This window comes from Lepidothrix coronata, unplaced genomic scaffold (assembly GCF_001604755.1).
Source record: "Lepidothrix coronata isolate B3197 unplaced genomic scaffold, Lepidothrix_coronata-1.0 Scaffold5, whole genome shotgun sequence".
NCBI classification, from domain to species: Eukaryota; Metazoa; Chordata; class Aves; order Passeriformes; family Pipridae; genus Lepidothrix; species Lepidothrix coronata.
Window position 1 is genome coordinate 9,770,030 of NW_016690185.1, and position 12,557 is coordinate 9,782,586.

Consider the following 12,557-nt stretch of genomic DNA (forward strand, 5'->3'; position numbering starts at 1 on the left):
AAATGAATGATAAATGACTTGGTTGAACTCCCTACCCTAAAATGTCTCAACACGTCCTTTCACTGGGATTTTTGTTGGGGTCCCAAGTCCAGCGTCACACCCCTATTTCTTCCATTTTGGCTAAGACCGATTGTAAGAGGCCTCACTTTGGTTTTCATACAGTGCAAAACCAAGACGAAAGCAGAAAAAAAAAATGATCAGTGTATATGTCCATGTGATATGTACATATCTGTGTGCGTACAGACATAAAAGGAAAGCAGGCACTCTGAATCAGTGAGCTTTGATTTTCTCAAATGTTTCTCAAATGATCACAGAGATGGTGGCATTACATCAGCCTGGTTCTTCCATATACATATATATATATATAAATGTATACCCGCTATGAGACAGCAGTCTAGACCAAAACACATGCGGGTTGGCACTAAATGGCATCCTAGGAAAATCGGAATATCTATCCTCATAGGAGGCTGTGCAAACAGCATAAAGCTACTTAAATCACCAGAGCACTGTTATCTTCATTTCTGAATGTTGCAAATTACTTTCATCATCCACTTTCCACTCACTACAGCAGAAACAAGTTGGTTTATTTCCCAGAATCAAGCTTAAAGAGACAGTTGACTTCTAAAAACCTTGGTGGGCTGACTGCAGATCACTTTGGCTGAAGATTTTTAAACAGTTTTAAATTCGTCTTGGCCCTTTGTACATCTGGTTCAGCTTCTGGCCAACTTCCAATAGAGAATGACGAATTCTTCACTTTCTGTCCCAACTGCTGTGAAATTTTGCTGTAAAATGAATTAAAATTACAGAAACCCATCCAAGAGGTGGTTTAAAGACAGACTCCTGCACAGAAGAGGAAAAAGCTTTTTTACACTACAGTTGGAAAAAAATCCCATGAAACTGTTCAGCCCCAAACTGGCTGATGCAGTGCTTGTTGCAGAAAGACCCCAAAAGGCATCTTTTTCTGGCTTCTCACATCGTCTCAAACATGATGTGTTTTGCAGGTCTGGAGGCCTGCAGAAGAGAAGCTGGAAAGTGAAGAGAAGCTTCCACATAGCTTTTTTTACCAGGCCTACTTCTCCTTAGGTGGCTGAATTGTCACCTCCTGATGGAAGGAGAGGGAAGGAAGGAATAAAACTACAGAGAGGAGAAATGGAAGATCATCTTCTTTTCATGGTCAATACTGTTTAATAATAAGCTGTCAAAGTCTCATCCATGTACAGTGAGACCAGTACCAGTCATTTTGCAGTGCCTAAGCTAGAGGCACTGACAGAGGATTTTTCTGACTATCTCTATTTCCACTTCCCTTCTTTTTTTTTTTTTTTCCCTGCAGTACATGAGGCAAAATTAGGATCAGAGCTGTAAGACAGGCTTGAAATATTTGGAAGGAAAAAGTGACATGCATAAGCATGTTTCTTTCATTAAAAGATTTGATTGCATTTACTTATATGAAAGTGGGATTTCAAAACCTACTGGATCTCATTAAGTCACATGCTGCTTTTAATGTAAAGCATTTCAGCACCATTCTTTGGGAGGAGTCTGTTTACATACAGTATTAGACATCATTTTTCTGTATGTACTATGTGTGTGACTATGGTACTCCTATATGCAGTAAATAGTGTCATATGGCAAAACTGCCTTGGACATGTGGGATTTCCTGGAGGATAAGTTCCTAAGATGTGTGTGTGTACACAGACATGTAACAGCGTATGAGCCAGTTTGTGAACTGGCTTGTTCAACTTAGATCTTACCATCTTACCTCCTTTGGTAGCCAGCTACTTCTCTGAGTAGATATTTTGGTTTCAGAAGAACACCTATGAGACTTCTTATCAGCAATAACTTGGGTAGCTCAATTGCTTTCAGGTAAATGTGGAGAAAAAAATTCCCAAACTCCCAAAACAAACAGAATATCTTTGTGGAAACTAGAAAGATTCTGCAAAGAAACAAGCAGACCGTATGTACATACATATCTCTCTGTGGTGCGCTTCCAACAACAATATCTTAAGCAGCTTTACATCATATATGGTACCAGAACAGCTGACCTGCTGCAGATATCTCATGATATAGCAGTAAAACTCAGTCTGATTTTCTGTGTCACCATGACAGTTGGCAGTGGTCATGTTCACAGAGTTCAGATATAAATGCACTTTTCTTTAATGAAAGTCCTTTTCTACTGTGATTATGATTTAGAAATTCTTCTAGCTGCAGTAAACTACCTTATGGAATTTTAAGGGGCACTGGCAAAAGACTATGTAGGCACATCTGCCACAGGCAAGTAGCATCCCTCCAGGTGGAAGGGCAATCAAAATCAGGCTTCTTAGCATTACAATCCCTGTGACACATTAGCAGGTTAGCAGAAGTCTATGCATCCACTGAGACCTAGTATTAAAGAACCTCTGGCTTTAATGAGGTGACTAGTCACCTCACCCCATTAGCTCACCTCTTAACATCAGCCAGCGCAGCTTAGTTGCTTGTATTACATACTTTAGGCCTATCTGTGCAGTGTCTGCTCTCTTCCCCCAATTCATATTGGGATCAAATCTACTCTGTAGTACAGGGTAACATTATCTCATGCAATAGAGTGGAATATTTTGGGCTTACACATTAGATAATCTGATTTAAAAGTGTAAGATGTATGGACTCCCCTATAGTGTCATTTTTCAGTACATCTCAGCCATACACACACAGACATGCACCACTAGGAGAAAACAAACTCTGGACCCTTAAACAGAAATATTGCAGACTGCAGGTACTAGAGAAAAGGCATAAACCACACTTCCACTCTGATCATGTTGAAGGTTCAATCTCTCTTACCCCATGGAAATTCTGATACAATAATTTTAGAGTAACATAGTTAGCAAGGCTCCCTTAGGCATGAGCTCCCACAGCCACACAGCAACTGCATCAACTCTACACATCAGAAAGATGTCTCTGCTGATGCAAGCACTTTGAAAATACAAAAGATGCAAGGGGGAGGGGTAGAATCAAACTTCAAAAGCAGCCTAATTATAACTTCAAAAAACAAAGTTTTGTGTAATATATGCCACTAACAGTTGATAAAGAAAGTGCGTTTTCAGTGATGCAAAACAAAAGATCAAGATCTAATGTATTTGTGAATGGCAGTAGTAATATCAGAACTTTTTAGAATAGGCTGTCCAAAAAATATTTTGGCTGCAGTACAGATAGAAAGTCCTATGGTATGACATATACATACACACCAATGGCAATAAACCACATAAAAATACACATCCACTGGAAATTGAGAAGGGGTGGAAAGACCAGAGAGGCAACAAGGGGCTTTGATTAGCGCATTTAGAGCAAATGCATTCCACTTTTCAGTTTAAAGAGCATGAACACAACCAAATTCACCATTACAGATGAGTCCAATAGAGAATATCAGCAGTATAATGGCTAGAGTTGTATCTTACATATCTCAGAGTCAAAGAAATTCTTTGCATTAGCAGCACTGTGAGAATTGCATAAGTTCTTGCATGCTAGGAAATTTAGTCCAGAAATAACAAAACTGTAAGGGAAATGTCCTGCTTTCTGTATTGCTGTAGATCTTTGCTAAAATGCTCTTGAAGCCGTTTGGATACAAAATCCCTATTTACAGAAACAATTTTTTAAATGGACAACTGGAGAAATAGATTGGTATTTTGAATGCACTGGAAAATTATATTACACTGATTTCCAATTCTTTCCTATACATAACAGCCAACTCCCTTACAGTGTGTGTAATAGTGAAAGATAATTCTGTTGTTGGTGGAGAACAAGCAGAGTTCATCTCTTCAGCAACATTTTAAAGATACATAAGAAGTCTATCACTAACACTGTAAAGACAAAACACTAGTGGAAATGTACTCTGAGTTTGAGGAATGATACCGAGGGGTTTTAAAGGAAATTCTTTTTCTCTACTCCTTCTGCCTCTAGCAGAGGCTGAGTCAGGCCAGTTTTAAAGCCTCCAGGTGGCCTGCTCTGTAGATGTGCAGATAAGGTCTAAATTATTCTACTCTATGTGCTTCTACCCTGCCATGTTCCTCCCTAAAACAGTTTCAAGGAACAATTATGGCTCCATCTCTCAGCATGAAGGAGAATGATGCTTTCTGTCAACTGAGTACCAGCCAGCTGATTCCTAGTGGCATCCCTATTTCAATGGGCAGCTGACTGTGTCTGCAGAGAGTCACTAAGGTCCACAAGCATGCAATAGAGTTTTAGACTCAGTCAGAGTGCAAGTAAGAAAAACATATATCTGCATTAAGACTTCAGACAGCATATGGAAGAATAATATTAAAACAGGCTTACAAAACTCACCACTTCCATAGGTGACACTAGGATTAATAGGAAGGTCAAGTTATACTTAGAGCATTTATGTTTCTTGCATGAATGTGTGTGTACGTGTAGATTTCCTTTTCAGAAATAATACAGGGGAACGGAACCCAACGGAGCTCTTCCCCTTAAGCAAATAAGTGAATAAAGCTATTACTGTGGTTCAGTAATCACAGTTATGGGAACTAGAAAAATCACCACAGTCCACTGGCCCTGTTATGAGTGGAGCTGAAAAAAATATTTAAACAGTGACAGCGGCAACTTTCTAAAATTAGTATGTCCAACTAGCCACCTGCAAACCAAAATCACCAGTTTTGATACTTCTGGGCATCAGAATCAATGTCTGTAATTAGGCGGACACAGAAAACCTTGACAAAATGAACTTGTACTTGACCTATTAGTTTATTTCAAAAACCTTCTGTTCATTAAACTTACATACATCAGGGAATGTTGTCGATATTTGATCCTTTCTCTGTTATTCAACAATGTGGTCTATGTCAAAGGCAACCAAAGAAACTGAAGGGAACAAAAGAAACACCTTCACTGACTAATCAAGGGAAATGCTTTCATAGTTAAATACTTCAAACAAAAGTGCACCACCATTTTTCAGAACAAAACTGCTTAACTTTACCTTAGAGGTAATTTAAAGAGTGTTATTGCAGTCATCTCTGACTGAAATAAAGAACCATTTTTTTTACAATTCTTTCATATTACTCTTTCCTCGGCCTTAGGCATTTAAAGCTGGTCAGCTACTTAGGCATTAAAAGGTCAATTTTCAAGGCATTTTGGTTTGCTAATTTCCAGTTAGAATATTAAGCCATGTTCCAAATTTACTGTGAATCATCTCTAATTTTTTTAGTGCTAAGGAAGTTAATGGAGTGCAATCTCTAAATTAGGGCAAGCAGGAAAATTTATAGAACTCTTGATTTTTCACTTAAGCACACAGACTTTTGTCTCCATCCAAACTGTATAAATTTTCCTCAGATTTTCTGTCCTTGTATCTTTTCCAGCAAGAACTTCGCAATGTCTGAGTAAATTTTGATGAATTGTTGATTGGCTTGAAGTCTTCATATATTTTAGTGAGATAGACTTAGAAAGGACCAGAAGTCTAGATAGGGCAAATTACTCTGGGCATGGTATTGCCAAGCAGATAGCCACAATGGCATGACAAGGTGGGATTTAGCGCTCTAATGCCTGCTTGTTCTAATATTGGCAAGCCCAAACAGTTACTGATGCTACCATATAGGCTATATTGCTCAGAACACATGGCCTCCCGTTTTCTCTCTCTTCAAAATCAAAGCTGTGTAGAGGAAAGAACAATAAGGTCCTAAAAGGAAGGAAAAAGGCATGAATTCTCAACATGACTGGAATAGGACAACAGATCACTACCAAATTAAGCACAATTAATTTTCCCTATATTGCCACATATACAATTCACTAGGACAAAAGCCTACACTCTCTCTGAAATCCTTTTTACATTCACATAAGATGTGCACATTAATGGATCCTGGGATGATTTTTAAAATTCCTTTGAACATCCTATGTTTCTCCAGGAGAAGAAAAGTTGTAAGACAAGATCAGGCTGATGTTGAAGAAGTGCCTCTTTACTCCTTTTAACCTAGACATGCTACTTAAAGGTAACATTTATCATCATTACTGCACTATGCATCCAGCAACAGCCTAACAAAGGGTGCAAAAATTCCAGGATAACAGACACTGTCTTTCTGAAAGTTCAGAGTGTGAGAAGCATCCATGTTTCTCTCACACTGTGGGAAGGAACAAGCCAGGCTCTGTGCATGTCATTCAGATGGCCCATAATACCATGTCAAGTGATGGCAAAAACATACTTGCAACGCCACGTGTCTACGATTTTGGGCACAATTGTGATCATACCTCGATGCAATATTTCCGTACTAGAAGCAGCTTGTTGCCAGAGTGCAAGTAAACTTTGTAACTGACTGCCATGAGTCAGTCAGGGAACAGTAAATGAGCAAGTGGCTCAGGCACTCTAGTCTAGGAGAAGAGTAAAAGAGGAGTGTGGCTGCAGCACTGGGTACAGCGGTGTTTGTTCTCCTGCCTTGAGTGAAAGTAAACAAGTCCATTGTTATTTGACTTTGTCAAACCTCAAAGTATAATGCTAGAAGGAAAAATAAGTTTTACAGAATTGAGCATATATAACCCTTTTCTTCCCTTCATAAATTGTATGTTACAGTAGTTGAAATTACCAAAGTGTTTACAGTATGCTATATATAAAATGGCACATTTAAGCTTTTTAAAGGGATTGGAACATTTCAGAAATGTCTCTGGTGCTGAAAAAGGCTAACATATTACAAATAATATAATATTTTAATTCAGAAAAAAATATGTTTGGGTATTTTGACCTAGCATAAGGGTTAGGAAACCGAACGAGTATGCCATGAAGCATGACTGATAAATCAGTCGAGCTAGTCTGCTTCAGATACATATTGTGCAAGGCATTATCGCTGCAATCAGTCACAAAAAATGAATATTTAAGTATTTTTTACACTAAATACTACGCCTGTGAACCTATGTAAAAGATATACAAAATATAAATGTCATCAGGACTGTATATTTCAAACTTCTTAAAATAAACATGAAGTATATATATACGTAGGCATATAGGTTGCAATTTCAATGTCAACACTAGCACAGTTTGTCTCTTCTAAGTACAGGCCCGTATACTTCCTAGTCCAACACATGCACCTACAAACACATGATCATGCATACAGCTTTACGTTCTGCTGTTTGCAGAAGAGTCAGAATATACAGCACTATACATTGTTTTGACTCAAAATTGATTGGCAAATTAAGGAAGATGCCATTCAAAATAAATTCCTTGTGAACTACTACCAAAAAAAACCCAGAGAAAACCAGGGGTATAGTTATTTCATCTCAATAAAAACACTGAAGACCACAGTGATGATGACCTAAGATTCAGAATGCTTTGTCCAGCACGTGGTGGGGGTCACTCTTGGACAAAATACAATAGTGTAGAACTGGTTGCTATGACACATACCAAACACAGTTATAATGAGGTGTAGAGCTTTCACAACACCATCCAACCCAGCTCTGGGTTCAGACTACTGAGGTCTCTGACTGAAAGGAGACAGAGCAGTTGTACACCGTTCTTCTCACAGCAGGTGGTGCTGAGGGGGATCTAGATGCCCATCTGGAAGGTAAGCGTCGATTTGCTGGCCGAGCGGGACGGGAAAAACCCTTCTCACTTGAACATTTAGCTGGCACACAGATCTGGAACACAAAGGCAATTCCTTGCTTTAACAAGTTAAGGCTTTTGCGGAATGCAGCGGGAATGCAGGAAGACATTTGTGGTGACCTCAGAACAGGTGGTCGGAAGCTATTAAAAGGAGTGCAGTCATGTACAGAATGCAAAAGAACAGCTATTTCTATGTACTGGGATTCTCACATCAGTTGTGGTTTAAAATACATGGAGACAAGTGTCAGACACAAGGAAAGGTATAAAATGTTAGTGCAAGACAAAACTGACATTTACTTCTTATTTATTTTAATTTGTGGAAGTTTTTTTTTGTCAATGAACACTGCAAACTATTTTAAGTATAGAACTCAGAATATTATCTTATATTACTGAAGTATGATCTACATATTTTTCAGGTATTTTTTGATAGATCCTATTTCAGCAGTCACATGGTCTGTTAAGAACTCTGTTTCCATTAGTGCAGTGTGAAGCTGTTCACATTTGGTAACTAATGTTTACATATTAATACAGTGTTATGTCTACCTGCAGAGCTTTAGGAAACCCAACAGATTTTGATCATAGCTACAGTGATATGAATTGGAAATAATGAACATAAACCACATGCCTCATGCCATATATAGCTCTTTACAGTTCTGTGACATGCATGCTGTTGGACCTAAAATGGTAACTCCTAATCAGGCAGTATTCCACATTTAGTTTGTTCAGATAGAAATGACAATATAAAGTGTGAGCCTATGGAGAAATAAAATCTAATTGGCTTAATAAAGTTATTCTGGGCTTACATCAGTATAAACTCAGTCATTATTAAGTCATTATTTCTTTCCTCCATTGCTGAAAAATTGTTTTCCTGTCAAAAGTTTATCAGATGAAAAACAAATGGTAAGCTTCATAGGTTTTTCTTTCTTCGCTGTAGTAAAGATGTGTCTGCTAAGTAAGAGATGTTGCTTCAATGCAAGGCTGTCAGAAAGACATGTGGAAGAAAATCTGCATGGTCAGATTCTCAGCTGCTTAAATCCACATAGCTCCACTGAAGTCTGTGAATTTGTGACAGTTTAAAGCATACCAGCTGACAGTCTGAACCCATTTAAGTTTCTCGGCTCAAAACACACCTGCCTTCTCCTTTTTGATATTCTAAGGGGCATAGCTATCTGTGTTTGTTGGCCAAGGAGCACTTCAGGAAAAAATATTTTTCTTTCTTTGCGGACTTTTACAGAACCTGCAATTTATAGTATATTTTCCAAACCATCTGTTTCTCTCTTCATTAAGAAAGAATGTTGGTAAATGAAATATTTCTAAACTTCTGCAAATAAAATTCAGCCAAATATAAATTAATTAGTCATGCCATGATCTTCTGTTTCTGTGAGCGTATGCTTGAATATATAGGAGGAGCTGGTACTGAGACATGAGTAAGAGGAGGTCACTTTATTTCTGGAAAATTTATGGAATTACAATATCCCTTGTCATAGGCAGTTCCAAGGAAATCCTGGACCAAGCAGCACCCTGGATGCTGAAGAATGCTATCTAAGACCTCCAGGGTTTTGGACATGGACAAGGGTGCTTAAGTCCTTTGAGAAGGCTTATGAAATAACTAAAGGAAGGAAAGATGGGGTTAAAACCTGATTGCACTTCTCACTAGTTCAATCCTTGCATAACTGCATTGCAGCTAAAATACAGCTTTATAGAACAGCAGCAGGGATCAAAATCTGGCACATGTCTCCACTCTTACTTATATGCTTCTGCCCTTCTACAACTCTATAATCTGCAGAGGAAATGCTCCTGATTCATCCAGATCTTGGTTTAAAATGTCTATTTCTACATAATTATTTACAATACAATGTTAGCCTGCCTCATTTTAGAAGCTGAGGTTTGGTATGAAACAATTTTTCTGGTCTTGCCATTCTTATGAACCTTACCTCTGGTAACTTCTGTCTCTCTTTTCCTTGCTTGAGTTGTTGCCCAATATGCTTGGCTGAATTCCTCGGAAATTCTTGCTTTTCTTGCTCAATCTGGAGAATTTCTAAATACTGACTCAGTTTCTCGCAACCCCCATCAGTGAATTCAGAATTTGCCTGTGTCCACTTATCTTTGCAGCATTTTGCATTACACGGAGAAGTCACTGTTGATTTTTCATAGGTTTTCAAAAGCTTTTCAACAACACCATAGTTCGACCTTGAGTCAGCTGAACGCGGGCGACCGGATAAATTACTTGGTCTCCAGTCATGCTCCTGGAGCATGTGCCTATAACCACTAGTATTTGGAAGTCCATTCATTTGTTTTTGTTGCCCTGCTGTCCTGACAGCTTTGCTGGGGTTGCTAGCTTCTTGCTCCTTGGCTACAGAGAGTTTGGGATTTGAAATACAAGACGTATTTACAGTGTCTGTCCTGCTAGTAGCAGAGTCACACAGTGGCCCACAGGGTTTGTGATCTTCTGATGCTGTTTGAGGCACCTGGTTTTGTTGCAGAGCATTGTTATGTTTATCTGTGTGAAATACAGTCCGATTAAACTCATCAATCTTTGCTGCTAACATTTCATTTCTTTGGGTCTTTCCCAAAGTATATCTGGTGTCTTCCAAAAGGTCACTGTGCAGGGTAGCGGGGGTACAAAAGTCATTACTATAAAAAGGGCTGCTGTGAGACTTGGGGTTTTGTTTCTGGTGCATCTTGTTGCTTTGGGCCATATTTCCATCTGAACAACTCTTTTGGGCTGACAGTTGGAAAGGCTCACTTCTGTTGTCTTTCCCAAGTTTGACCACATCATATGCCCATGTGTTATGGCAGAAACTTGTTGGAACTTTGCACTCATTTTTGGTTACAGGTACCGCAGCAGTTACCATCACAGGAACTTTCACAGCCTGCCCTTCATTTGCACAGGCTGCTGCAGATTCATTCTTGTTTACAGGTGAAGAATTCTTCAGTTTCCCTCCACTCCAACAGTCCTGAACCTTGCAATTGCTTTTGATGCCTGAGTCTCTTATTGGTGCTTCAGAAAGCTGTACAGCTGCAGAAAGTGAGTTTGTTAGGTGCCGAGAAGTGCTCCGTGGAGGAACTGGTGGAGCTTCTTTCCTTTGCCAAGGTCTGAAGTCTGTTCCTATGTCACCAGTAAGATCACCATAAGACATGTCCTTCAAAGCCTTGGTGGAGCTCATCAGATTCTTCCTATTATTGTGTTCCTCTGTTTCAAAAGCAACTGAAGTCTGTGATTCATTGCTGGACACATGGTTCATCTCAGGCAGAATAACCGTGTTTTGGGTTTCCTCAAATTCCCCCAGGAAAGGAAGTGACTTCATTCTGGAAATAACAGGAGAAGTGTTTCAGGGACAAGCAATAAGGATCCCTCCAGGAGACCTCATCATGGATTCATTCCCCCATGAGCAGGCATTTTAACACTGGCTGCTTAAAGAGATCTGGGAGCAGTTTTGCTGCAGCTGATACACCCAGCATAACTGAAACATACATGAAGAATTTGAAGAAAGATCAAAACAAGGAATTTGTATTCCTTCCCTGTGCCACTAAAATTCTTTTCCTGAGTTTTTCAGATGATTGTTCATTTTCTTACCTATCCTACAATAAGGACAGAGGAATCCTGTGAGTTCTAATAACTCCCATGAATCTACCTGATTATAAACTGACTGAAGCAAGCTTCGGGACACAGTGTCCCCCTTGTATAGGTTTCCTAACCTTACACATGACAGTAAAAATGTCTTTTGAGATATGTTAAAAAATCACCTTTAGAAACTACACGTCAGCTATGAATCTATTTGCTTTAAAGATACAAACACTAGCCTAGCTACAATAATAAACTAGTGACAGACAGCCAACTGACGGCATGGGGGAGTGTAAGAAGTCCCTCTTCTCTTTGGGAGCATCTGAGAAGAGCTTGCCATGATGCACACTTCCATGGGGTCTCAGCATAGCTGCGACAGCCTTTTTCAATCTCTTTCATGAGGACCCCATCACACCAGCAGTTCAGTCTTACCTGAGAATTTCTGCACAACTCAAGAAGAAGACTGGTATTTAGCTTGCTAAAGAAGACCACAAATATTGAATTTTTAACAGATAGTGGAATGTTCATTTGCCATACCTTTCAGGGGCTGACTTGCTATCTCTCCATTAGTACAAATGTATGGGGTTCTTCCTTCTCTTGCCTTCTTTGCACTCTTGAGTTGTCAGTTCCTGATATATCCCCCATGCTTATGGCTAGATCTGGGCTTTAAGTAAGAAACTTCCCAGCCTGACAAACACATACAGTGTTGTATAGAACTGCATGAAAATGGGATCAGGGCAGATAGAACTACCTGTTCACTTTGCAAATCCTCCATATAGCCATTAGAAACAAGTATAATTTCATCTCCCAGAAATACTAATTTCAATTTGCAGGTTCTGGAGAAAAACTCCATTTTGCTAATAAAACACGCTCTTTTATCATATTTCAGTAAATTTAATTTGAATGTTTTATGCTGAGCACTGAAACACTAGGATGGTAGGAACTGCCCAACTCCTAATAAAATCAATAGCAAACCCAGCTTCAAAGTGAACAGCAAAAGGAGCACAGTCTCATTATTAATTTTCTTCCTATAATATAAGAATTCCAAATATGTTTTTACCTTCTGTGGTTGGACCTCTTTCGAATTTCTTCTTGATAGCTGCATAATTCTTCACTGACTCTGGCAAGTTCTTTAAGAGCCTTTATAAATATAAAAACAGTCCTTTAATATAAGTGTTTTAAATGGTATCTCCAGAATTATTTTGAAACCTGTGGTCATTCACATTTCAGACTCACAGCACAGGAAAGTGGCACAAGAAAAAATATAAAAATGCCCCCACAGTAGGAAGAGAGGTAAAGAGCATGCTGTTAACATATTTAAATAGTGAGAGGACACTCACTGATAGCAACCAAGGAGGAAGTAGTGACTTGCTGGAAAGCTAAAACCAGGGAGATCAGTTCTTTAGGTTAACCTGGCAGGCCAAAGTCCTCAGT

The 12,557-nt window shown here is 39.0% G+C and overlaps 1 protein-coding gene across 5 annotated transcripts in view; it reads right to left on the minus strand.

Moving 5' to 3' along the window:
• Nucleotides 1–1,299: 1,299 nt before the first annotated feature.
• LOC108504119 (protein SOGA3-like) overlaps nucleotides 1,300–12,557 on the minus strand; it is a 55,647-nt gene continuing 44,389 nt past the window's right edge. For all 5 annotated transcript variants that reach the window (XM_017828759.1, XM_017828789.1, XM_017828768.1 and 2 more), the window contains 3 exons: nucleotides 12,184–12,263; nucleotides 9,493–10,867; nucleotides 1,300–7,593 (listed from right to left, as the gene is read on the minus strand). In XM_017828759.1, coding sequence (XP_017684248.1) covers nucleotides 7,420–7,593; nucleotides 9,493–10,867; nucleotides 12,184–12,263 — 1,629 coding nt within the window. In that variant the 3' untranslated portion in view covers nucleotides 1,300–7,419. The remainder of the gene's footprint in view (nucleotides 7,594–9,492; nucleotides 10,868–12,183; nucleotides 12,264–12,557) is intronic.